At 36.6% G+C, this 27,061-nt stretch overlaps 4 protein-coding genes across 4 annotated transcripts in view; 2 read left to right on the top strand and 2 right to left on the bottom strand.

The window, feature by feature from the left end:
• LOC107754123 (EF-hand calcium-binding domain-containing protein 6-like) overlaps nt 1-1,289 on the top strand; it is a 40,090-nt gene extending 38,801 nt beyond the window's left edge. Inside the window, exons 17-18 of the mRNA XM_016570444.1 lie at nt 700-847; nt 930-1,289. Coding sequence (XP_016425930.1) covers nt 700-847; nt 930-1,193 — 412 coding nt within the window. The 3' untranslated portion in view covers nt 1,194-1,289. The remainder of the gene's footprint in view (nt 1-699; nt 848-929) is intronic.
• A 6,198-nt stretch (nt 1,290-7,487) lies between these two features.
• LOC107754168 (hairy and enhancer of split-related protein helt) lies at nt 7,488-8,234 on the bottom strand. The gene is made up of 2 exons (XM_016570533.1): nt 8,105-8,234; nt 7,488-7,936 (listed from the first exon to the last, which is right to left on the bottom strand). Exons 1-2 carry the CDS (start codon nt 8,232-8,234, stop codon nt 7,488-7,490), a joined length of 579 nt encoding a protein of 192 aa, XP_016426019.1.
• Nucleotides 8,235-9,785: 1,551 nt separating this feature from the next.
• On the bottom strand, nt 9,786-15,644 carry LOC107754167 (hairy and enhancer of split-related protein helt-like). Its single transcript, XM_016570532.1, has 5 exons — nt 15,640-15,644; nt 14,822-14,945; nt 10,605-10,709; nt 10,403-10,499; nt 9,786-10,234 (listed from the first exon to the last, which is right to left on the bottom strand). The coding sequence occupies exons 1-5, from the start codon at nt 15,642-15,644 to the stop codon at nt 9,786-9,788; spliced, it is 780 nt and encodes a 259-aa protein (XP_016426018.1).
• A 215-nt stretch (nt 15,645-15,859) lies between these two features.
• Nucleotides 15,860-27,061, top strand: part of LOC107754166 (long-chain-fatty-acid--CoA ligase 1-like) — a 26,278-nt gene continuing 15,076 nt past the window's right edge. Inside the window, exons 1-2 of the mRNA XM_016570530.1 lie at nt 15,860-15,907; nt 26,120-26,341. Of these exons, the coding sequence (XP_016426016.1) occupies nt 26,147-26,341 (195 nt within the window). The 5' untranslated portion in view covers nt 15,860-15,907; nt 26,120-26,146. The remainder of the gene's footprint in view (nt 15,908-26,119; nt 26,342-27,061) is intronic.

Below are 27,061 nucleotides of genomic sequence, written 5' to 3'. Positions count from 1 at the left end.
GAAAAGATATAATGCATTACAATGTACATCATGAATATCTTTAAAATGTATTAAACAAAAAGGCTTCAAGTGTTACTAAATAAACAAATTTGATACTTCATTAAACATGTGTTCAAGACCCTTCTTCAGCTTCACATTTTTTATAGTGCATAATAAAGTCTATTTGTGAATAAAATGACTGATCATTTGTGACTAAAACCAACAATGTTTTATCCATTGCAAGTAAATTGGCATGAACAATTGTGGAAGAATATAATAATATTTGTAACACTTTATAGGGACCAGTTCTCACTATTAACTAGTTGCTTATTAGAATGCCTATTATTAACATATTAGCTGTTTATTAGTGCTTATAAAGCACATATTCTGCATGACCATATTTTACATCCCTAATCCTTCCCAATACCTAAACTTAACTATTAATAAGCAGCAAATTAGGAGTTATTGAGGCAAAAGTCATAGTTAATGGTTTGCTAATAGGAAGAATTCGACCTTAAAATAAAGTGTGACCATTTTAAATGGTCTTGAAGCACTGGAAACACAAGTATCAAGATGTGTTTTTGTGATGAATGACTTCTTTCGAATTTGGATCAAGCCTATCAAACTTAAATATCTGGAATACATTTTATAGAGAATTCATAAGATGACAGAACTGAGCATTTCATGTCCTCATGGAATTTTTTTTTCTTGTCATATCAGCGTATCCTACACAGAATTCCTCAAGCCTTTTCTATCCCAGAGTCAAATATGGAAGCATGGATCCAACATGGCAGCTGCTCTGCAGACTCCCAGAGAAACTAAAGAAGTTGCCACTCCGGAAACATTAAGTCGCAAGATCAGGAAAAAGGTTATGCATTGTTTATAGGCGATAATATGTGTGAACGAATGTGGAAATGTTTACATTTTCCTCTTGTGTTTTGGTGTTGTAGCTCCAGCGTAAGGCCAGGGCTCTTAGCAAGGCCTGTGCCCGGCTGGATGGCTCCAGCACTGGGCTTCTGTCTGCAGCTGAGCTGGGAGCTGTGCTACAGCTGTTTGGAGTGTGTCAGAGCCAGGAAGAGCTGAGGAGTGTGTTCTCTACCCTTCACAAACACCCGTCTGGACTCCTGGACTACCGCCCGCTCCTAATGGACAAACACAGGACATCCAGTCACAACCAGCAGACCAAGCACCAGCTCAGCCATAGGAGTCAATAGGTCAGAGGTTTAAAACAAATTTTGGCTACATTGAGAAATGCAAAATAATATTTCAACTAAACATATTAACCCAACTGGCTTCATCCATAAATAAAGACGCACAATCAATATTGAAGTTATAATCATGACATTATTATTGTATTGCTTTATATTAGATTTGGTTAGAGTCAAATTAATTGTATTTCATTGCTTTACAGTCTAGTGTGTGTTCATGTTTATGTCAAATAAAAAGAGTTTGTCAACTGATTTTATTGCAAATTGATTTACATTGTAATTGCACTAAACTGAATTTGCTTTCGGTCTCTTGGATATGAAATACTTTTGTGACATGCTATACTACTTCTAAAACATATTTTAAACAACCTTTTGAACAAGATTTTGCCAATTATTTATACTATATAAATTTTTCGCAGGACTGTTTAAAATTAACTTGTAAATCCAAAAATGTTTTTTGCAAATTTTGCGCCAAAACTGTTTAAACTGAGTCTGGTGCTGATTTTTTATTCTTTGCTTAAATTTGATGTTAAGATAGATGAATGAAAGCAAGAAGAGTGTTTTTTTTATATGAATATAAAAATGTCTTTGTTTATATATACATATTATTGAAGGAGATTTTTGAGATGCAGTTTTATTTTAAAATCTTGTCAAGTAAAATTTGGACTACTATAGGTCTGAGAAGGCTCTCAGGCTGATGTCCTCTGCTTATGTCATTTGTAAAAGTGTCAATCATACTGAGTGAACACGGAAATATGAACCACCACACCACCACGCTGGTGTTTCATGTGCCACCCCACAGTGTCAGATGTGTTTAGTTTTCTCAACAAAATCGCTTGTGTATTAAGAAAACTTCTGATGAGAAGAAACTTTCTTGGCTGCTTTCTTTGGCATTTTAAGATATTTTACATGACAATAGAATAAAACCCTAAGCCATTTTAGCTCTGCTTCATTTGTTTTGATTCATACTGTGTGATGAAGCTAAAGAACTCTAATTTTACCAGCTTTTCTCCCTCTGCTTAACACAGTGTTCCCTCTGCGGATTTAAACTAATATTGACTTGTTGGTCACTCAGTGCTCTTTCATCGCTTTCGTCTTTCATGGCATTATCGTTTTTCCCATCTGCATGCCCTCTTTGTCTTCTATTCCTCTTCTCTCCTCTTTTCCGCACCAACGTTTTGAACACAGTTTGGCAAACAGCTTGTGTTATCCACCCAATCATCCGGTTATCCATCCATGTATCTGTCAGTTCATCCATCAATTACTTGCTCTGACAGTTGGATGACAGGCACCTGCGTTTTTCTTCCCAAAAGTGCTGTTAATGTAGGTGTTTGTGTTGTTCATGCACTAAGACAGATCCTAGATTTCACTTTTTGGACATCGGAGGGTCTTGGTGAGCTTTGATGCATCCACTATCATCAAAACTTTTTTTATTCAGTTAATTCTTTGAGCAAGGATGCATTAAATTGATAAAAAATGACAGTAAAGAAGGGCTGTCAAAATGGCTGAAAAACTAAATTCGAATTTTGTACTTAAATATTATCAATATTCGAATTTAAAAGTCATAATTTCAGTTAGGGGTGAAAAAAGCTTTTGGGTTCTCTCCTGAGGCCACAAGAGGGCGCATTGAACAAAATATTATGCAGGTTTCTTCAAAGCATAATAAAATAACATTACTATCTTTGAAAAAAGTGCATAATGTTTAAAATAATGTTTATAAACCTTATATAATTAATATTGCTTAAACAATTAGAAACAAAACAGAATCTTGCATGTATGTATAGGCTAGTTTAATACAAAAGACCGAAAAGCAATCACAAAGAGTACTTTCTTAATTTAAAAACATAAGATGCAGTAGGATGGGAAAAAACCGCCATAAAGTCTTGAGACATGTATTTAAAATGTTGAACTTACATTAATGGCTTTGTAAACATGCGTCTCTCTTGTGCAAGATGCGAGTGCAACGGTGATAGACGTCCCTCTAGAAAATGTGATAAATATCCATTCTGTGTGAATGGTTTGGTGTCGGTTTTGACGTAAACAACATCATCTCCGCATTGATGTTATTTTTTCACGCAATATTTTAATGAACAAAGTAGCAGCGCTGCATCTAGTGCAGAGCTGTCCAAACTCGGTCCTGGAGGGCCGGTGTCCTGCAGAGTTAACTCCAACTTGCCTCAACACACCTGACTGGAAGTTTCTATGCCTAGTAAGAGCTTGATTAGCTGGTTCAGGTGTGTTTGATTAGGGTTGGAGCTAAACTCTGCAGGACACCGGCCCTCCAGAACCGAGTTTGGACAGCCCTGATCTAGTGGGTTCAACTGGATAGGCTAAGACAAACATTAAAATTCAATGAAACTTACATCATCATCGCATCTCGTGCACCACTGATAAGGCTGCCTGATGCACACCTAAAATTCGAATGCAACGTTTTTGCATTCGAATGTGGATTTTTATTTTAAATTCGACAAATATTCGAAATTCACACCTAAAATTCGAATGCAACGTTTTTGCATTCGAATGTGGATTTTTATTTTAAATTCGACAAATATTCAAAATTCACTTTTTTTTTTTACAGCCCTACAGTAAAGACATCTATAATTATATAAAAATAATAATTTCAAGTAAATTCTGTTAAAAAAAAATCCTGATAAAATGTACAGTTTCCACATAAATATTAGACAGCACAAGTGTTTTCAGCAAGAAATGTTTCATGAGCACCGATTTAGAATGTTAGCGTGATTTCAGAAGGATCATGTGACACTGAAGACTAGAGTAATGGCAGCTGAAAATTTGGCTTTGCCATCAAAAAGAATAAATTACATTTTAAAATATATTTGAATAGGAAACACAGATTTGAAATTATAATAATATTTTACAATATTACTGTTTTACCATATTTTTGATTAATTAAATTCAGCCTTGGTGAGCATTAGAGACTTCTTTCAAAAATAAATAAATTATAAAAACGTAATATTTTAAGATAATATAAAAAATATATAAATATAATATAATAATGCATCTGAGTGTGTGGTTGTATCCTGCATCCCAGTCTCATGCCTGAATTCTGGCCCTCTGTTTAGGAGCTTTGATTTCAAGGGGCTGATTATTTTTCTTCAGGCCCACTCAAGGATGAAGCCCAAGGAACCCAAAATTGTCTTCCTTTCAGCTCCATCACAATGGAGCAACCCCCACCAATGTACCACAATCTCCCTCCTTCTCCAGAATCCCTCTCGCTCCCTTTTCTCTTTCCTTGTGCTTTTTTGGAAGCTGGTGCCATACAACTTACTTAAAGAAGGACTTAACGGTGATGGGATGAATTCAGGCTTTGAGAAGGAGGGGTCCCGGGCATAAGTCACCTATCAGGACAGAATCACACCTGTTTTGTACCCATCATGATATTCTAGGACAGTATGTCCCTTTAGCTCTTTATCTTTATTTCTCTCTCAGGTGTCCTGTTTGAGGAGATCTGAGTGATACTGGTTTCTGGTAGTTGGGGTGTCAGAAGCGTGCGGGACGGGGGTGGAGAGAGGGGTGTGGCTCGCTTCTTCTATGCCATTGTAGAGGCCAAAGAGAGTAAACCCTCTACAGTTAAAGAGGGAGGGACACAAGTGCCAACATCTCAGAAACAATCAGCGTCATGGCTGACTGGAACCTGGTAAAATTATATGCAATGTGGGTAGAGTTCTTTTATTTTCCACTATAGTGGCCGTCTTTCCCTTAAACTAATCCTGGCCACAGTACTGTCTGTCTGATTTGCTTAAGTCAAGTATGGAAATGGCACATATTGTCCAGACTGATTCACATATCACATATATAACGGCACTGTGTAATACGGCTTTAGCATATATCGCTGTGCATTATTTACAATCAATATTCTTGTGCTTTCACAATGTTTCACTATGATCTTCTCCCGTAACAGAGTTGAACTACTGAGCTAGGTGATGTCACTCCCTTGAATATGATGTCAGAAAAATACAAACATTATTTTAAAAAGGGAAAATGACTATGAACATGCAGTGATAAATATTGTCTCAGAAAATGCCAAGGATTTTAGAAAAAATACTACATATGTCACCATTTAGAATCTAACCAAATCTAATATAAGTTTGAGGAAATTTGTAATGTTTTCAACATTGATAATAATAATAGAAAGAAATGAGCACCAAATCAGCATATTAGAATGTTTTCAGAAGAATCATGTGACGCTAAATACTGTAACAACTCATAAATTCAGCTTTGCCATTACAGACTTGAATAGCATCTTAAAATACATAATAATAAAATGTTATTTTAAATAGTAAAATTAAATTAAATTAAATAAACACACTGTAAAAGTAAATTACTGTTGTGGTTTATATAAGCCATTAAAGTGTAATGGTAATGAATAGGGTCATTTAAAATGGTTCTTTTGAATTACTAACAGCTTTATATGTCAACAGTTTTTAAATAAATTAAATAATGTGTTACTTTTATTAGTAGTAAAATATTAAGAATTACTGGGAAATTTGTTTTTGTATGCAAAGGGAACATTTAATTGATGTAGAAAATTGTGAAAAGTTGTATGTTTGTGAAAGAGAGAGAGAAAGGGAAAGACTGACATCACAGGAATAAGTTTGTGAACTCTTAGGGTTTTCTGCATTGCTTATTCATGAACTTAATCTAACTCACAAACACAGCCTGACTTAACTAATAACACAGACAGCTTTACTTTTCACACTTTAAGTTTCTCAGTTTTGCTGAAGACATTGAGTAGGTGTGGAATGTAACTGAAGCTCTGTGTTTAGACAGTCAATCAAGGAGATGAGATAAATAAAAGCACACAAAGCCTGCCGACAAATCTCGAGAAAGATGGGTTAGTGTGAACTATGCCTCAATCCCAAAAGCTTTCATAAGACCTTAAAAAAGCATTACAGAGATGCACAAAGCTGGGAAAGGCTAAGAAAACATTGCTGAAGGCCTGGGTGTTCACAAATCCATGGTAGGATACTCTGTCTACAAATGTAGAAAATTATTGCTACTCTCCCTAACAGTGGGCATCCTACAAACCTGGAAAAAAAAATATTTGGGGCCAAAAACGGCTTTGTTCAGAGGAAAAAGGGCACTGCACACAAACACCAAAACCTCTTCCCAACACTGTGAAGCATGATGGAAGAGGCATCATGGTTTAGTGCTTGTTTGTGTGTTATTAGTTTAGTCAGTTTGTATTTGTCTGTATAATGGTGACTTGGATTAAGATAAGACTCATTTTATGAGTAAGCAATGCAGAAATGCAGATATTTTTAAATTGTTCACAAACTCATTACAGCGACTGTAGCCTATATGAACACTGCCTCTGTTAAAATTGCCTGTGTTAAAACATCTTACATCCATTACACTCCCTCCCTAGAATACTTAGTATTTAGCAGTTTGATTTGTTATTTGCATCCTATTTAAATATAGGTGGAAGAGACACTGGGATAGGATGGGGGGCTGGATTTGTGTCCAAATGGATTCCCCTAAAATGAGGCTTATTGTCAATCAAGGGGTCTCAGGCCAGCAGACCATTACGCCAAGGGTTAATCTTAAGAGACAATACAGTCTAGAAAGACAAATTTAGCCATGGTATCTTCATAAGAATTTGTGCATGTCACAACTGAAATTAAGAATATGATTTTCTTGCAATATTGTTGTGCAATAAAATATTTGAATGAGATTTGAATGTATTATATAAGGTTACATTCTCATAAAAAGTTTTATTTATTTTTCATTTTATTTAATTTCATTATTCATGATAAAAAAATTAGCCTACAATTTTCCTCTTCTAACTTATAACGCAATGCTACTTCAGAACCATAGTGGATGCATAAATGTTCTCTAAACCTAGTTGCTATCCTATGCTCAGTTCAAAATATCAGAATAAATGAAAATGTGCTTGTTTTCTTACAATGTTACAATATTTGAAAAGAGCTGGACAGATTTTAAATGCATAATACAATTTGGCCTGTTAAGAGAACTTGATTTATATAAACCATCGTAGTGTCTACTTCCTTGTTCATACCCATTATTGTTTTGGCTCAAATTTAGCTCAAATTATGAATTAGGCTATTTAGTTTATTTATTAAAAAGAGCCCATAGGTTTGTGTTTGTTATCTGAATATAAGCGGATTCAGAAGATCCCAAAGAGATATTCCTAGGATAAAGAACTTCCAACATCGTGCCAAACACAGAATCTTATTCAAACATCATTTATTTCATGATACATCTACTTATTAAAATAAAACATGTACACATATAAATTAAGGACATCTGCAGACGTATTTACAGAGCAGCGTGTTGTGCATTGTGTAAGCTGAAGGCATTGTGTGGGTGTGAGTGCCCGATGAAGTTCATGTAATGGTGATCGAGTCCCTGAACCGGTGACAAGTATCCGCTGTGCTGAGACATCGCTGGGTACGCGAGCGTGGGGTTCCGCGCCGAGCTGTGCCAGGAAAAGTGTCCGGGAGGGCTCTGCTGAAACACTGACTCGGATGGACTTGGACTCTGGTACTCCAGCTGACACAGAAGGTCCGTAGGGTCTGGAGAGATGGTACCTAACGAGCCGAACACGGGCTCGGTAACGACTTTGGACTGCAGAAAGGCGAGGATCCGTGCGTACTTGGTGTCTTTGGTCTCCATTCGCTCCACGGTGGTCAGATAGTGAACGAGGTTCTTCATGCACTCGTGATAGCCGTAGTGAAAGTAATTCGCAAACTCTGTCAGCAGTTCTCCTGCGAAAACAGAGAACGTTGTTAGAGATCAGCAGGGAAGAAAGGGCTGGATTTGATGTTTTAAAAAGTGAATAATTTGACTTGATCGTATTTAAATATGTCAATAGATGTATTTCACTCTGTTCATTTTAATGTATGTTAAGTGGTTTCTCAGTATTTCTTACACACCTTTTTCTCTCCCGCGCGGGAAGTCTGCAGAGTGGAGCGCGCGCAGATACTGCACTGTCATTTCCAGGATTTCTGCTTTCTCGAGTTTCCCAGAATTCTGTTTTAATATACGAAGTTTTGCTGAAGACATTGAGTAGGTGTGGAATGTAACTGAAGCTCTGTGTTTAGACAGTCAATCAAGGAGATGAGATAAATAAAAGCACACAAAGCCTGCCGACAAATCTCGAGAAAGATGGGTTAGTGTGAACTATGCCTCAATCCCAAAAGCTTTCATAAGACCTTAAAAAAGCATTACAGAGATGCACAAAGCTGGGAAAGGCTAAGAAAACATTGCTGAAGGCCTGGGTGTTCACAAATCCATGGTAGGATACTCTGTCTACAAATGTAGAAAATTATTGCTACTCTCCCTAACAGTGGGCATCCTACAAACCTGGAAAAAAAAATATTTGGGGCCAAAAACGGCTTTGTTCAGAGGAAAAAGGGCACTGCACACAAACACCAAAACCTCTTCCCAACACTGTGAAGCATGATGGAAGAGGCATCATGGTTTAGTGCTTGTTTGTGTGTTATTAGTTTAGTCAGTTTGTATTTGTCTGTATAATGGTGACTTGGATTAAGATAAGACTCATTTTATGAGTAAGCAATGCAGAAATGCAGATATTTTTAAATTGTTCACAAACTCATTACAGCGACTGTAGCCTATATGAACACTGCCTCTGTTAAAATTGCCTGTGTTAAAACATCTTACATCCATTACACTCCCTCCCTAGAATACTTAGTATTTAGCAGTTTGATTTGTTATTTGCATCCTATTTAAATATAGGTGGAAGAGACACTGGGATAGGATGGGGGGCTGGATTTGTGTCCAAATGGATTCCCCTAAAATGAGGCTTATTGTCAATCAAGGGGTCTCAGGCCAGCAGACCATTACGCCAAGGGTTAATCTTAAGAGACAATACAGTCTAGAAAGACAAATTTAGCCATGGTATCTTCATAAGAATTTGTGCATGTCACAACTGAAATTAAGAATATGATTTTCTTGCAATATTGTTGTGCAATAAAATATTTGAATGAGATTTGAATGTATTATATAAGGTTACATTCTCATAAAAAGTTTTATTTATTTTTCATTTTATTTAATTTCATTATTCATGATAAAAAAATTAGCCTACAATTTTCCTCTTCTAACTTATAACGCAATGCTACTTCAGAACCATAGTGGATGCATAAATGTTCTCTAAACCTAGTTGCTATCCTATGCTCAGTTCAAAATATCAGAATAAATGAAAATGTGCTTGTTTTCTTACAATGTTACAATATTTGAAAAGAGCTGGACAGATTTTAAATGCATAATACAATTTGGCCTGTTAAGAGAACTTGATTTATATAAACCATCGTAGTGTCTACTTCCTTGTTCATACCCATTATTGTTTTGGCTCAAATTTAGCTCAAATTATGAATTAGGCTATTTAGTTTATTTATTAAAAAGAGCCCATAGGTTTGTGTTTGTTATCTGAATATAAGCGGATTCAGAAGATCCCAAAGAGATATTCCTAGGATAAAGAACTTCCAACATCGTGCCAAACACAGAATCTTATTCAAACATCATTTATTTCATGATACATCTACTTATTAAAATAAAACATGTACACATATAAATTAAGGACATCTGCAGACGTATTTACAGAGCAGCGTGTTGTGCATTGTGTAAGCTGAAGGCATTGTGTGGGTGTGAGTGCCCGATGAAGTTCATGTAATGGTGATCGAGTCCCTGAACCGGTGACAAGTATCCGCTGTGCTGAGACATCGCTGGGTACGCGAGCGTGGGGTTCCGCGCCGAGCTGTGCCAGGAAAAGTGTCCGGGAGGGCTCTGCTGAAACACTGACTCGGATGGACTTGGACTCTGGTACTCCAGCTGACACAGAAGGTCCGTAGGGTCTGGAGAGATGGTACCTAACGAGCCGAACACGGGCTCGGTAACGACTTTGGACTGCAGAAAGGCGAGGATCCGTGCGTACTTGGTGTCTTTGGTCTCCATTCGCTCCACGGTGGTCAGATAGTGAACGAGGTTCTTCATGCACTCGTGATAGCCGTAGTGAAAGTAATTCGCAAACTCTGTCAGCAGTTCTCCTGCGAAAACAGAGAACGTTGTTAGAGATCAGCAGGGAAGAAAGGGCTGGATTTGATGTTTTAAAAAGTGAATAATTTGACTTGATCGTATTTAAATATGTCAATAGATGTATTTCACTCTGTTCATTTTAATGTATGTTAAGTGGTTTCTCAGTATTTCTTACACACCTTTTTCTCTCCCGCGCGGGAAGTCTGCGGAGTGGAGCGCGCGCAGATACTGCACTGTCATTTCCAGGATTTCTGCTTTCTCGAGTTTCCCAGAATTCTGTTTTAATATACGAAGTCTGCCAGTCATCATATATACACTAACAATTAATGCAGACATTGACACTTAGCGCACTTAAACTCATTGAATGTTTCAGCTGCGCACCTGTTTAGCCAGTGCCATAGGAACTGTCTTTCCCAGCTCGTTTAGACATCTGTTGATTCGGTCTCTTCTTCTTTTCTCAATGACCTTGTGAGAAACAGGAGTTTTCTGTGGGAAGAGAACATAATAAGATAATAGTGAGTTAAGGGATGAAAAGTGCCACCACCAAACACAAAATTAGCTTGGTTGCATTGTGTGCTGGATACGTTTTTACTAAATGCAAAAAGCAATCAACGAATATGAAGTCATAATGTAACTCGGGAAGATAATCTATTCGTTTGATAAAATACATCGAACGAATATAGGCCTACATAAGATATGAATCATATGGTGAGCCGCGCTGCGCTCTCTTTCCCTGCGCGCAAAAACATACATACATGGCGGAAAGCGCTTTTACATCGCAATAAAGTGAATAAATAGAATTAATTTAATTAGCATAAAACACTGGCTTGCATTAAATTCAAGACCAGGGAAATCAAGTAATAGCTACCGGTCTATAGCCTACCCTTATATAGTCTTCTGAAAATGCGCGCGAGCAATACTGAAAATGCTTGTTTCGGTAGAAAATATAAATATTGTGAAATTCTGGAAAAAGCTGACATCACGCGAAACATGTTAATTAATTATAATAGCGGTAGAAAAATCTAAACAAAACATTCAAGGAGTATTTGGACTGCATGCAGTTACTGGCATCATGTGTGCGCCACTAAAGTATCCACATACCTTGCGATCCTTCATCTTAGACGCCATCATTTGATAAAAAATTTGAAAAAAAAAACGATAGAATTGTGAAACTATTGTAGCTAGACTAGTAGGTTCTCCTGTTTCCAGACGCTTCAGTTCAGACTGAGATGAGCTGACTGGAGGCAGCCGCTTATAAAGCGCTGGCGCATTCATGGCCCTAAATTATTCCATAGGATTAAAGGCGAGCTTTTGGTTAATGTGTGCACTTAGGATCAGTTAAAGAAATAGTAAAACCTGAAGCTGTGGGCTAGCGGGGGGCAGACCTACTTTGTTAATCCACGTGGCCTATCTAAAGACACGTGATAGGTTGTAGAATATTATTTGCAGAGTAACAGGCCTTGCTAGAAATGACTCGCGAGCGGGCGCAGCGCAGCGCGCGCAATGATAACAAAGCCCCCGGAACAAGGCGTCTCTTTCTGTTCCACGTCGCGTTTCTCACACGATCGCCTGTTTTTGGGTCCCAGCAAGCCATCTTAACTTTCATCCCAAGCCCGTCTCAGGTTTAAAGCCTGTCTACTGTTATTATAGTAATTAAGTAAGCACATAATAGGCTGTTCCGCCGAGTTCAGGGGAGACCTTTTGGAGACGGAGTCCCCCGTTTGTTCGCGGCGTTTCTCACACGACTTGGTGACACGTCCATCTTTCATGGGCTACGGCCGGGTTTTTGTTTACATTCTCTAGTTTTGTTAGGGGCCTCGGCAGGTGTGGGGACCCGGCCTGGCACACGAGCGGCCCCTCCGACCATGTTAGAGACTCCAGACGTCTTTGGCACACGAGGGTTACCCACCGCTGGATTCCCTTCAGAGGGGCTCAATTTGTATCCTATTATCCTATAAGAAAATGTCTATTGAGCGGAATGAATAGTTTCATTGGCCTAAATTTTAATAATGCAGTGAAAGAAAAGAAAAGGAGAAATAAAGAAGAATGCAGCTGGTCCTGACGCGCATTATTCCCCGTCACCTGCGCCTGGAGACCTCTATTCATTTGCCTAATTTCGGTCAACTTAACAAACTTTGGGAGAAATTATTCTGGTATTGTTGTGAAGGGTGAAGCTTTCTGATCGAATTAACAGCATGTTTTGATCCGGTAAATGCCATTAGAAAGAAAGAAACAATCGCGTATAGAGGGGTCTGGGTAACGCGCCAAGTGGCGACGCCAAAGCGCAATTCATGCCACAGGGGACTTTTGTACCCCCACATTGCTCAAGTTTGTGCCCAACAAAGGGCATTATTTTATACTTGAATACATTTCATACAATAATTGGCTGTTTTCATCAAACATATTTTCACAGCAAGGTTAACAACAGGTTTATTGTGTTCTCCCAGGCTCCCAGCCTCGGACTTCATGCGCCAAAACGCCTGGATCTTATGGTTTTTTTTCACTGGGAACGTTTTAATCCTGACGGTTGGCTATGCTTTAAAGTGCGAGATCGTGTTGCATCGTGGAGGGAAAAATCAAAGATGTGTGGATTTTTTCTTTTCTTTTAAAGAATTCAAGCCCTTTGGATATCCAAAGCAACTGAGACTTTTTATACAGCGCGCAAAAGAAAAGCACCGGTGAAACAGACTAAAGCATAAAATCCCATTAATTATTGTTGAATTTACCACAAGATTTTATGCAAACGCTCTTTGGAGCCGACACAACAAACCTTTTTAACTTGCTTTTGGATTCTTAAGTTCTGTAATGTGACTATTTACGATCTGTTTTTTGTAAACGTGTGTTGTGCATTGAAGAAGAACAATACGTCAACAGAATTTTCTCCTATCACAGTGTAATTTAATTGTCCAACATTACACCAAACAAACCAATACAAAAAAGATGACTGTATTTTAACATCTTAAGAATGAGCTGATATTCCACATTCATGTTTTCTTTGGAAGTAACATTTAAAGATCAAAAAGAATGCACAAAGCTGCACCAAAGCATCATTGTACGCAACAAGTTCATCCCATATTTAATACTAATAATGATATACGTTATATAAAAAGATTATAACTACAATTGTGTTTCTCAAACACCTGATTTTAAATGTTTTTACACATTCCTGATATATTTTCATACAAATATTACACTGCGTAAAATATTCACATGCAAACTTTTTTTTTAATCGTTATACAGATAATTGTCGATATGTATTATACAATTATAAAATATATTATAACATGTAAAATGTATATTTTGTACTTTATAAAGAGTAAAAACTACAAAATAACCAAATTCTTATATTTTTTTGGTGCGTACGTTACCTTTTAAACATTTTTAAAAATGCTTTTTAAAATATTGATATTTATGACTGTCATGTTAGGCTGCAAAATAAAACAATTTAAAAGCCCTCTGCATGACACGATATTTTTTTCTGAATTACAAGATTTATTATTAATTTTTTTTTCCATTTCCATACACAGGTAATTAATATTAGGTCTATAAAACGTCTGCAATTATAATACTAATAAAAAAGTACTAATAAATTGAATAATGAATGGACAAAAATATTAGTATAATTTATAAAAATGTATGAGTCTGTGTAAAGGTGTTTGTATCCGATAAAAGTCATAAAATCTACTAATTGTCGTATCAATGTTTCATTGCTGTGCCATATAGCTGTTTAAAGCAGTCTAAACACGCTTCTGTATGGGGATCACAGTCTTAAAGAGGGGCTACCTGAAAGCTGAACTCTGTCTGTAAGGATCTATCCATGTGAAAGAGAATTAGAGGAGCGCAGTCATGCATGTCACACTGATTACAGCAGTACAGTTCGCCTTATTTCCCAACCAACCTAAGACTTTTTCACAGACACACTAACCAGTCTGGGCTTTTTCGGACAGGAGGGGATGCTTTCGCTTGTGTGAAGGGTTGCCACGGCAAATCTGTTAAAGAGTGGTTTAAAAAGTCCTGCTCATTGCCCTGTGCTACTGCCTTTACACTTTACATTTTTTTCTGTCTTTTTTTGAAACTTCTGATAGATAAAATATCACTTTTTTCAAGTGTAATAATTACTTGTGGATTAAAATAAATAAATAGCCTAAATAAATATTGATCATTTAAATTATATTGTTTGCCTGTAGTGATCATGACCTTCCCAGAACTTGATTAGAAAACTTAAAGTTAACGCAAATGTTTGAAGATGCATTTTGCCTGACTTAGATTGATAGGTTAATTACTACTAAATCCAAAGCGCCATCGTGTGGAGATTTCAACATAACTACTTTGAAGCCATTGTCTTAAAAATTATTTGAAATTTGAATTCAGTTCATTAAAAATGTGTATTAATTTATGACTTGTTTATTAGTATGATTGTTTGGGTCAGACAATAGTTTCAACATTATTAACTTATTACTTTTATTAGCTCTTTATTTTAGTTATCAACTAAGCGGTTTTGTAGCTGCAATTGCATCTGCAAGTACCCTATAATACGCATACTATAAACTTTTGTCATTTAGTATGTTGCGCGCATTTGTTAGATTTGAAATTCCTACGTTGATGGGAAAAAATGTTGATCCTCCAGACGATGTGTTGTCATGCGAGAGGCGGTGACCCGTGGTGACCCCAGGCCAGAGACACACACAATCCTTTAGCTTCGCGCGCCACCGTGAGTCTCCTCTGCATCACTTCACACGAGACATTCAGCATTGTTCGTGCATCACAATAGAGCATAATTAATATTCAGAAAATCGTCCGAAATCAAATATAAATCTATTGCTCACTGAATACATTTAAAAGGGCGAAACATAGCTTTCCTCGTGTCTCGTTTTTCCCCTCATAAATTTATCCTAAACATGTCATGGCGCCGTCTTGCTCACTAGAGGGAGACATAGCTATTGTCATATGTAGAAGTAAACTAAACTCTTGTTGAAAGAAAGAAAGAAAGAAAGAAAGGAAATAGCACTTTTGATACACTTCTCAGATCTCAGTTTATATTTCGTATCTAAGCAGCCAGATAGTTTAACCTTGATCATTTATGTGGAAGAGTTTTTCATTTTTCATTGGGAGTGAAAAATGAAGTGCATAAATTGTAGGCTAATAAAGCTAATTACTAGGAATAAAGTTTATTAAAACACAAAAAAGGTTGTTATATAGGTTTTATGTTCAACAGAGAAGGCGTAATTATTGATCATGCAGCTAGACTAATGGTACTTATATAAACTTGTCTCATATTTCTATAACTCATATTTATTAGGATACGAATACATGGATACATGGTGTATAGAAAACAACAGAAGCTTCATCTTGCTTTATTAGTAAACGCAAACGTGCGTATGTCGTCTTATAACTTATATTTATTAGGATATTTCACCTCATGGTGTACAGAAGAAAAAAAACTGAAGCTTCATCTTGCTTTATTAGTGAACGTCGCAGTTTATATTTATCAACATCACAACAATGCGTATGCAAATTTCCCTATAAAATAACCAATTAAACTCATTCTTTCACTTCGTACGCTTAAAGATATGAAACGGGTGTTCTGATTGGTCGAGCGCCCGGTTTCCTATCTGAACACAGCTCGGAGAGACACACACGCCTCCAAATAACAGCTGTGTGGACGCTACAGCAACACCATTCAGGTTTGTGCAATTCTACCTTACTCTTGGCTGGATTCATGTTATTATTTCAGTAGATGGAAATGAATAACGCTTGAAAACATCCAAACCGTGCACATTACATAAATATATCACGGAGAAAAGCGTTCAAATGCAAATTGTGCGTCGCTACATCTGCCCAGCCTCATATGCATGCTCAGTTTAACATAAATGCAGCGATGATGCCACGTTTGGGGGTGTTTTTATGCAGCGAGTTCTTTTTGAAGCAGAGTAGTAGTGGTGGGAAGAATTAAGTCAGATTCATTTGGTTCAATCGGTTCTTTTGAACAGTTCGTTTCAACCATAGACTGTAATGGTTTCAACCAGTTTCAATGCAAAATTACTCCTGACATGCAATTGTTGCATAATAAATACTACGCCTACTGTAAATAATATGTAATACCGGTAATAGTGTTAAATGCTGATCTGGTCTGTATGTGTCTCGTACAGTTCCAGTGCGCTGTATCTGTGTAATTTCTAATATTAAAGCTATTAAAAGTAACTTCCCCATCAGTCAAAATCCTCGGTTCACTCCAAATGATTATACCATCAGCTCAGTCATAGGTCGAATCGATTTTTTATGTAGTAAATGAATTGATATTAGCTTACGAACCGCTTGGACCAATTCCGTCCAAATCGTGATCGAATCGCGCAGATTGATTGATTTTGTAAACGGGTTCAACCGATTCATTGAAAAGATTCTACTCAAAAGAAGAAATCAATCACGAATTGGACAGCGCAAAGCATGAGTGAGCGCAGGAAAGAGCGCTTCCACATCTTGTTTATTTAGCAGAAAAAAATAGAGAATGTTAAAACATTTCCCCCACAATATATAGCTAGGTATAAGTGTTAACCCAACATGCATTTCCTTGGCACTCTTCTATCAGAGATGGCTGAAGTTCAGCGGAGGATCGTGTGAAGACAAAGAGAGGGGCGGAGATGGAGCGTGTTTGGAGACGCCTGTCGATGTTTCGCGCGCTCTATTGTTACTTAATTAGCTAATACAGAACGGAATCGGACATGGAAACAGTGCAGCTCTTGTCCACGGCATGTTGTCGCATCACTTCTTGTCGTGTAACCTCCCATTTGCTTTTCCATATCACACATCACTGTCTGGCCATCATCACAAATTATAGGCGGCATCATGAACTAACAATTTAACCTGCAATGCCTGACATGCAATTTATTTGATGCAACAAGAAAAAATAAAAGAAAACTTGGTCTATTAAAGGTTCAAAGAGAACATCCAAATAGAACATGGTTATGCAACAGGTTTGCAGACGAGAAGACCTCTTAACACAGTTAATTTGGCCTCATTTTGTTGATGCAGTGGCTGAAAGATGGACTTATTTTTGGATCATAATCACATCAGGGGAATTATATTTATGTAATTTATTAAAATGTACTTAAAACCCATTCACAATTTTCCTCTATTTTAAAAAGCAGAAGAGACAATGTAAGAATTAGTGTCAAATGGGCAAAGTTTTGCATTAAACATTAGAAAGATATATTTTTATATTTTTTCAATATATTTTTTTTGGTAGGCTAAGAAACGGTTCTCACAGCTTGTCTGCTCTATGACTATGAGATGACTATCATTCTCATCAAATCAGTTAAGTGCATTATTTATGTGTGTGTGTGAAGCAGAAAGTGATAGTGTGTGAATATGTTGTGGTTTTAAACTGTAGAGTTGTGGTATATGAGCAGCAGACACGCTCAGGAATGTTTGGAATTTTGGCGGTCTAGCAGTCTGAGGCTATGCTGTTTTCATTTCCTTCTGTTTTTGAAATTGAAATTTGTTAGCCATTCTCGATGGGAAAGTGCCCAAGCAACATTGCTCAAAAAAAGTTGCCCAGCAAAATTGCTCAAAAAATTGCCCCGTCTATCATCAGCCTTAAAGTAAAAGGGAAGCAATCCACTGAGGATAGTTGCCCCACTCCAGAATAACGCCTGTTGCTGTGGTTACCAATCAAAATGTGTTCTCATCTGTTATTTAATATATTTAACAGGTTTACAGATAAAAGCGCCAGTCTCGAATTTCAGATCTTCCATTTCTATTGTAAGTCTTTCTTCTCACAAAAGCCAAAACTGCCCTCTGTGCTTCTATAGAAAATGGTTTGTATTATGTGCTGCTCCACATTTAAACTAGTTATAGAAAGCTTTAGGTGTGGTTCAGCTAGAAAGAGTTCAAACATGACCAAGCCCATTTCTGGACTGCCTTTATTTCTAGCTTCTGAAAGACTAACTTCCGTGAAATCATGAGATTCATATGAGAAGTCTGAAAACGTGCAGAATGAGAATAGAAAAACACAAATACGGTGTATAGTTGTGAACACACTCACTCTGTGAAAGTTAAGAGTCAGCCACGCCTACCTAAAACGGCTCGTTCTAACACGCCCCAACATATCTACATCCCTATGTGGGAAGATTTGCATAACGCCGCCCAAATGTTCACGTAAAGAAAGAAGGCGTAACTTTTATTCTCGCTGTAGTATTATTGTTGTTGCCACCGCCACGTCGTGAAGGCACTGTGTAATTCGTTGTAAAAGCGAAACTACTTTGTTTGGTCTTACAAAAGAGGACGATATCCGCTTCGTCATACCTGGAGCTGATCTGTGCTGGTCGCTGAGGAAATACATCAACTTAGTGCTGTGGATCGCCGGATCGGCTTTCACCGTGGACGAAGCAGAGTCTCTAGGCCGCCGTGTGTGACGCTGTGTGTTTCGTTGTGAAAGTGGACACGACTAGAAATCAGTGGTTAAGTTGTGTTCCAGAACAGTTCAACCCAAATATTCAGATGTGTGCAGCACATTTTATGGAGGACCGTTTCCTGATCCTGTGAGAGTAGACTACAATGCCGGCTGTTCTGACTCAAAGACTGTAAGTACATTTTTTATATTTAAAGAGTTTTTATATTTTATATATTTAAAGCGAGTTTTTTGGGCAGTGTAGAGTAGGGCTTGTTGTTTGTCATTTCTCCGATCACAAATGCAGACATGGTTTTATGTTTACGCGGCACGATGCAACGCAACGCGTAAAAAGACAGTATAAGTCATTATAATCCATAATTATGTCCCCACTGGATGCAACGAATGCCTCGTTTATAATGGGTTTTCATGTTTTTGAATCATCGCTCCGGCCGGACAGGGCATCATCACAGTATGGTAGGGGCGTAACATTTCCATCACACGCTTGAGGTATTCGGCCAATCACAACGCACTGGATAGCTGGCCAATCACAGCACACCTCGCTTTTTCAGACTGAAGAGCTTTGTAAATATCGACGCGTTTCAGAAAGGCGGGGCATAGATGAGAAACAATAATGTACAGTATGTGGAAAATAATGTGTTTTTTTAACCTTAAACCGCATAAACACATTTCATTACACCAAATACACCAAATAATGTTCTTTTTAGCAGCATCATATGACCCCTTTAAGACTGTTTGGTGATTGGTGAAATAAGCTTGATGTAAGTTGGTAGTAAATGGGTTGTAAATGCTGTTGAATGCATAGCAACTTTAAGGAATAGGACTGGGTGCCATCAGAATGAGAGTCCAAACAGCTGATAAAAACAAAACAATAATGAACAAACGACTCCAGTCCACCAATTAAAAGCTGCGAAAAGCTGCATGTTTGTAACAAAATCCATCATTAAGACATTTTTAAGTTCATACCGTACCTATATCCATAATATTACTTTTTCTAATTGAAAAAGTTGTCTCATCTGAATTAGGAGAGAAATATTTACAGATCAAGCACCGTTTACAGTCCAAAACAGTTATGAACAATTATGTCATGTATGTGAGAGGACAACAAAGGATTGACTTTTTCACTGGAGGAAGTGATATTATGAATTATGGACTAATGCTCTGGCCAGAAGTGAAAGTGCACCCATTCACTGTAGAGGATCCATTTGTGAGCAAGTGATGTAATGCTAAATTTCTCCAAATCTGTCCTGCTGAAGAAACAAACTCATCTACATCTTGGATGGCCTGAGGGTGGATACATTTTCATCAAAATTAATTTTCTTTTTTTTTTGTCATGACTAAACTATTCCTTTAAAGAGTAATAGTACTAGTTCATTAATGTGGTAATTTTCTCTCTTACAGAATGTGACATTGTTCTTCTCCTTGTCCTTGTGCTTCTTGTCTATTAATGTACATGTTGATGATCTTGTGGCTAGGTCGCTGTCAGTCATTTGCCTTTGTCTCTCTTTAATATTTTCCTTCTATAACACCCAAACAAACCAGTCTCTGTTCTCGACTGAACTGGGTCAATGGCTCAGACATTATGTCATATATTTATTGTTTAATTTATCCATGAAAGCTATTAATATATACATATTTTGTAAAACTAATGGACAAATAAAATGATAGTGCTCCTTAATTACATTTTGGCTGTTGCTTTTAAGATTATCAGTGCTATGATTATTACAGCCATGGAACTGCATGTCTCTCATACAATCCAGCCTCTTGGATTACATTGCTCTTCTCTGATTATCAATACATAGACTGACAAAAACATCTATCTAGATCAGTGTGCTTTAGCGCTCTTTCCTTCAGGGAGCCCAGGAATAGTTCAACAGCTGCTATGCCCTGACAGACTGGAGAACAGGGAATATTTTTGACAAGATTTTATTTTTTTATTTTTTTAACTACAATCCTTAGTCCAAAAAAATAATCTGAATGGGCAGCTGATGGAGTTCTGCAGTTATGAGGGTTATGCAGATGTCAGTGTTATTTACTTTTACTTTACTTTTAGTCATTTAGCAGACGCTTTTATCCAAAGCGACTTACAAATAAGAAAAAGTAATTAAAACTAAAAGCTAAAACTCTATAAATACTATATATATATATACACACATTTAAGAAAATAAAATAAATTCAATAAAAATGACAAATGCATACAACAACATTTCAAAACTAAACATTTAAATGAAAACAAAATAAATTAAGTATAATACTGATTCTAACATAACACTAAGCCAAACACCAAAAAAACAACTACATATGTGTATGTACAGCCACACACACATACATATACATGTACATATATATAAATACATCTATATATAATAAAAAAACTAATAAAATTACAACATTATTACAACTGTAACTAAAACTAAAATAGATAACTAATACAAAGTACATTAGTTTATCAGTAATCCTAAAAAAATAACACTGAGCCAAACACACATGCTAAAATAACAACAACTTACTGACACATAGTAAGAAATGGTTATAAAAAACTGAAACAGAAGTGAAACAAGTAGTAGGAAAGAGGATGTTATGAGATACAATTCCTGGAATTACACTACATATTACAGTGGGATACTAAGGGCCAAATGTCCAGTTTGACTTCTCAGAAATGTAAAAAAGCAGAGGTGCTGTAATGCAGAAAAAAGAACCAATTAAAGATTTGACAGACATGCATGTCATTGCATTGTTGATGCGTTTCCAATTAATATGGAAATGGGATGATCTTTTTATAAAACTGCAAATAGCTTTTATATGTCACAGTCTGATAAAATGATATATATATATATATATATATATATATATATACATACAGCAAAAAAATCTAAATACTGAGAAAATCGCCTTTAAATTTGTCCAAATGAAGTTCTTAGCAATGCATATTACTAAACAAAACTGAAGTTTTGATATATTTACGGTAGGAAATTTACAAAATATCTTCATGGAACATTAATATTTAATATCCTAATGATTTTTGGCATAAAAGAAAAATCGATAATTTTGACCCATACAATGTTTTTTTGGCTATTGCTACAACTATACCCCAGCGACTTAAGACTGGTTTTGTGCTCCAGGCTCACATATATTGGCTCATTCCAGAGAGAATGCTATTGTACATCATTTTCATCAATATTTAGTTCAATTTTGCAGGTAGATAATATTTCTTAGGTCATTTCTTTAAACCTTTAAGAGTTACACTAAATTACCTTGGACTACCTGGACTAAAGCCACAAATCTCCTTTTTGACATTGCTTTCCTGTTTTTGTGTCTGTTCCATCTTGACTTTTTAGGGCATTTGCACATGTTTTATTGGTTAAGTAAGCTTGGTGTTAATTCCATAATGTGAATAAATGTTATTAAAGTTTTGATTATGAGGTCACCAAGCTGACAATACCAGTACCACTGGGTGTATTGAAATTTCTGAAACCGTCTTGGAAATTTTAATGGGGGAAAAAAATATATATATATATATATATAAATCTAATAAATATGAAAATATTTGACTAAGTGAATTTGCAGTATTAAGAGCACAGTTGACTTTGACTCTGTTAACCTGCGAGTTATTCAGCTTGACGTGTTCAAGCTTTTACAGAACTACAAATGTGTGTGTGTGTGTGTGTGTGTGTGTGTGTGTCTATCATGAGTTTGGTGTCCTGAGTGCCATTTGTCAGAGCAGCTGTTTGTTCTAGCTTCTTTCTCTCTCTCTTTTTCCATTGGGTTCCATTTATGTGACATAATGCTTTACAGAGCTTTCTCAGCCTGCAATATCTTTGGCAGCTGTTTGTTCTAGCTTCTTTCTCTCTCTCTTTTTCCATTGGTTTCCATTTATGTGACATAATGCTTTACAGAGCTTTCTCAGCCTGCAATATCTTTTTAATATCTCAGTTGTTTCTCTCATTCAGCATTAAGACTAAATGCAGAACTCTTTGGTAGAATCTCCTGTTACTCAGATGTTTTTGAAAATGTGTTTCTTGATTTGTATCTAATTGTAATTATTCTACAAAATCTTTAGCTGGAACGTCCGAGGTCAAGTTGATACTTAAATGAATCCTCATTAAAAGGGGGGTCCAATGCTGTTTCATGCATGTTGAGTTATTTACACTGTTAAAGAGTTGGATTCTCATGCTAAACATGGCCAAAGTTTCAAAAAACGGTTTGGACGTATTTCTGTGCCAAATACACACTTCCGGGTTCCGGGTTACAAGTTTAAGTTGTGTGAGTTATAAAAAGTTCCTCTGGCTTCTGCCGTGGGACTTTCTGTCTGTCTCTCTTTCGGTCTGTCTGTCTGTCTCACTCTCACTGTCTTTCTCTCAGTGGGCTGATTGTGAGTGTAGCTCTGTCATTGGTTTATACTGTCTGCAGCCCAAGTATGGAGAGAGGTTAGTTTTCACTTCGAGGACAAGCACTGCCAGTCCTGCCATGTGATCAGCATGACATTTCCCATGTGTGAGCCAGATACACACAGCTGCTGGCACTAACATTTACACACACACACACACACACACACACTGTCAATTTAACCCTCTTAGAAACAGTCTTATGTGGACATAAGCACACAGTACATCTTTCAGGAATAACTCAATTCATGTTTATACTAACAATGTGCAGCCACACACAGATGTTTAAACCTTCAGTGACATTGAAAAATGCTTTTAAAAGTGAATTCAGCATGCAGTGTTAAATATTTTAAAGAAACCGTTCAACCCACACCAGTAAATTATAGAAAAAAATCACTAATATCAACCGATAACCAATATGATGCTGATATACTGTGTATCTGCTGGTCCTTTGGAAATGAAATAAGATTATTTTTTTTTTTTCTACATTACAAAAGTGAATGAAAATGTTTCATGCTAATGAGAATTTGGGGACAAATGAGCTTAAGTGTTATGATGACCAGTGTCATTTTAGTATTATTCATATGCTATTATTTATTAATATTTTGAATTTTTAAATTTAAATTTTAGTTTGTTTTAGTAATTTTAGTATTTTTTTTTTTAATATTTGTATTTATTTAATTTATTTTTATTTGAGTTTTAGAAGTTTTAGTGACTTCAACTTGAACTTAGTTTAATCTACTATTTCTATTTTATTTTAGCTTCATTTCAGTTAATGAAAATGTTTTAATAGTTTTAGTTAACAATTAGGCCAGACAAATATATTTGTAACTTCTTTTGATTTTTAGTGTCAAATGTAACCTGCACATGTTCTTGACAAATTCAGTGAGATGAGGGAGCTTACTTTCAGCCACATGTGGAATGTCTTCCTTTTTTCTCTCTTTATGTTTGTGAATTACTGTATTGTGTTTGAGTAGCGGAGTGTTTGAGCTGCCACACATCTCTTGTTCTCGTATTACAGAGCAGATCTGCTATACGACTATCAGCTACTGTGCTGTTCATCAGGAATTTCGCACACAAACACAGCAATGCCAGCGCTAACATCTTTGGATTGGATTTGTGTGCTTATGTTTCTGAGATAAGAAAAGCAACCGTGCCCTTTGTATTGATGTGTGGGATGCCAGCATCGCCATGTGTTTTGATGCATTTCAAAAGACCAACTTCATACACACACACACACACACACACACACACGATTGCATCTGCTAAAACAGACTACAGGGTTTAAATACTGAAGCCAGTGGGTAAAAAACATTCAGAATGAAATGAGAAGTGGGAGACGAATGAGAACTAGAAAGGAAGAAATCGAGATGGAAAATTCAGTGACAGTTTAGAGTGAGAGAAAAAGAGAGAGACCCACGTGGTGGTATTGCTGTCTGTGAGGGTCATTCTGCTATTCATAGCCAGTAGTTCCTTCAGGTCAGTTTAACTACTACAACAGGCACAGGCTGAAAGCGTCCCTTAAAAAAAACATAATATTACCATATATTTATTATATTACCCCCCACACACACACAGAAGAAATCCAACAACTAGAGTTGCAGGCAAGTATTTTTTTCCATCTTTGCTTTGAATCATGCTTTGATTTTATCATAAAAGTTTTGTTATGCCAAGCTGGTGTGTTTTTGCCTGTGATACTTTAGGTGTAATGTTGCCCCCAAAAGTGAGGTAAATCAGGGTGAAATTTGGTGTCCTTAATTGGAAAAATCGATGAATAAATAAAGCAAATAATCTTTATGGAATGTTCTCATTTAGATAGTGTCAGGATTATGGACTCATTGTGTTGTGTTTTCCCTCCACATGTGTTCCGTGTCTCCGTTAATTAGTTATTCCATGCACCTGTGTTTCCCCAATTATCCTGTGTTTATAAGCCATAGTCCATTCAGTTCATGTTTGTCAGAGATTATACGTCAACCCTGGCGTTTCCTGTGCTCCTGTCTGCCCCGTGTATTTCCTTGGATGTTTGGATTAAAAGACTATTGTTTTCGTGTACTCCTGGTCTCCTCGTTCCTCGCTCCGCGCTCCTCGCCATAGGCAAAGTGTGACAGATAGCTATGTAAATGTGTGTGAACTTTAGACTCTTTAGATTATTTCAAGGTCAGGCATAGGGACTTTAGTAGAATGGAAACTAGAGAATGTTTTCACCTTGAGAAATACTGAAATTGGCGATCTGCCTTCAACAGATATTGACATTTTATTGGCTTATTTGTGTTTTGTGAAATGTATTCAGTTTTTGGTAGCCTATGCTATATAGAGTGAGTAAAACAGAAACTTAAAAATGAAATTGTTCTGTATGTTACTGTCGTCCTTTATGGTACAGTGAAAGGATACAGTGGTACAGTGGTACATTTTCACTCAGAAATTGCTAGTAAATTTTACAAACAATTACAAGTAACTTATTGAATTAACCAAAATCTGAAAATTTGAAATTGTATTTCCTTGTAAAATGTACTCTAGTAATGTTTTATTTAAAACTTTTAAAAATTGTTTTTACAGTGCAGACTGCAGAGTACACTGAAAATACTAAAAAAACGATTTGCTTCCATTCATTGATTCGACGGATTTATTACAACCGATTTAAGATGTCGAAATAATACGAAATGTTGTTAATCATAAGATTGTAATAAAATATTAATTCTGCACTTATATGAATTTTTGGTAACACTTTAGAATAGGGAACACTTTTCCACTATTAAGCTCATAGAATAACAAAAATAAAAAAATATTTTTAATAATAAATATAAACAATAAATTAGAATAATATTTTCTTATAATAAATATAGCAGGAATATAATTGTGCATTCGAAGTCTACTGTATCAAGAAATACATTTTAAATTACTCTTCAACTACAATCTCCTGCTTTATTCATTTGTGTACAAAATGTGTTTTTCTTTGTCAGTCAGTTAATATGTGTTGTTAACACAGAAATAATGCCAAATATTCATTATACATATACATATGTAGCATTCACTTCAATGGATGAATTTCAAACTTGATTTTCAGCTTTGTCCCACTAAATTCCTCCTGTGTTTTCTTCTTTCAGACTTGAGCAAGCTGAATTGGCAGAGCCATGCAGGCCCAGGATCTGATCCGGCACCTGCGGATACCTGAGCTGGACGACTTGAGGCAGTATGTGCGCAGTTTACCCACCAACACCCTCATGGGCATGGGCGCTTTCGCTGCCATCACTACATACTGGCTGGCCACTCGTCCCAAAGCACTTAAACCACCCTGTGACCTCGCCATGCAGTCCGTGGAGGTACAGGTAAGTGTCAGAATGCTTCCTCAAAAGTTTTACTCTGCAAAACCAATTTGAAAATCAATGGTGAGGTGAAATGGTCCAGGGTAAGAATAGTCTTTCAGAATCAGGCTGTGTATAAAACGTCTGGTCTACATTTTAATTTTCTTTTTCCAAGCCACATAAACAGGAAGGACCCATATGATCTACATGCAAAACAAACAACCACCATTTAGATGATACCATTAATACTCTGACATGCAATAAAGTGGTCACTGTTTTATTTTGAGATTACTGACCATTAATTATGCCATCATTTGGCAAAGAAATCAAAACACACAGTTGCACTTGAGGATATCTTGTTTCAGTGTTACTGACCTCCTCAAACAAAGCTATTGAATGTGTTTTGACGCATAAGTTTAAACTTTGGGAAATCAAACGACAAATTCTTCATTGGAAATGCTCATTGTGGCCAACTAGTTAAAAAAAATAGATTCCCAGAAGACTGATAAAACACTAGTGCATTCTGGTTCCCTTTCGATACTACACTCGTACTGCATCTTGCTAGACGCATATGGGAAAAATACTTTTTTCTCCTGAACTGAAGCCTTTTTTAATTCACGCAGTGAAACTGCACGGCCATTGGTTTGTGCAGTGTATTAAAAAACGAACCAATGGCTAGGCAGCAGGGCTGCACGAGCCTATGGCGACGAAGCCCGCCAAGCCTGCCAAAGCCCGCCAGAATGG

This window comes from Sinocyclocheilus rhinocerous, unplaced genomic scaffold (genome assembly GCF_001515625.1).
Source record: "Sinocyclocheilus rhinocerous isolate Xijiao unplaced genomic scaffold, SAMN03320098_v1.1 scaffold681, whole genome shotgun sequence".
Taxonomy (NCBI): domain Eukaryota; kingdom Metazoa; phylum Chordata; class Actinopteri; order Cypriniformes; family Cyprinidae; genus Sinocyclocheilus; species Sinocyclocheilus rhinocerous.
This window is presented reverse-complemented; position numbering and strand designations above follow the sequence as displayed.

Coding starts and splice junctions, on each gene's coding strand:
- LOC107754167 (XM_016570532.1), bottom strand. Junction 10,710..14,821: donor CAACATTTTTTCCCATCAAC/GTAGGAATTTCA, acceptor CTCTTCCCACAG/AAAACTCCTGTTTCTCACAA. Junction 10,235..10,402: donor CCCGCGCGGGAGAGAAAAAG/GTGTGTAAGAAA, acceptor CTGTTTTCGCAG/GAGAACTGCTGACAGAGTTT.
- LOC107754168 (XM_016570533.1), bottom strand. CDS start 8,234: ATGTCTTCAGCAAAACTTCGTATATTAAAACAGAATTCTGGGAAACTC. Junction 7,937..8,104: donor CCCGCGCGGGAGAGAAAAAG/GTGTGTAAGAAA, acceptor CTGTTTTCGCAG/GAGAACTGCTGACAGAGTTT.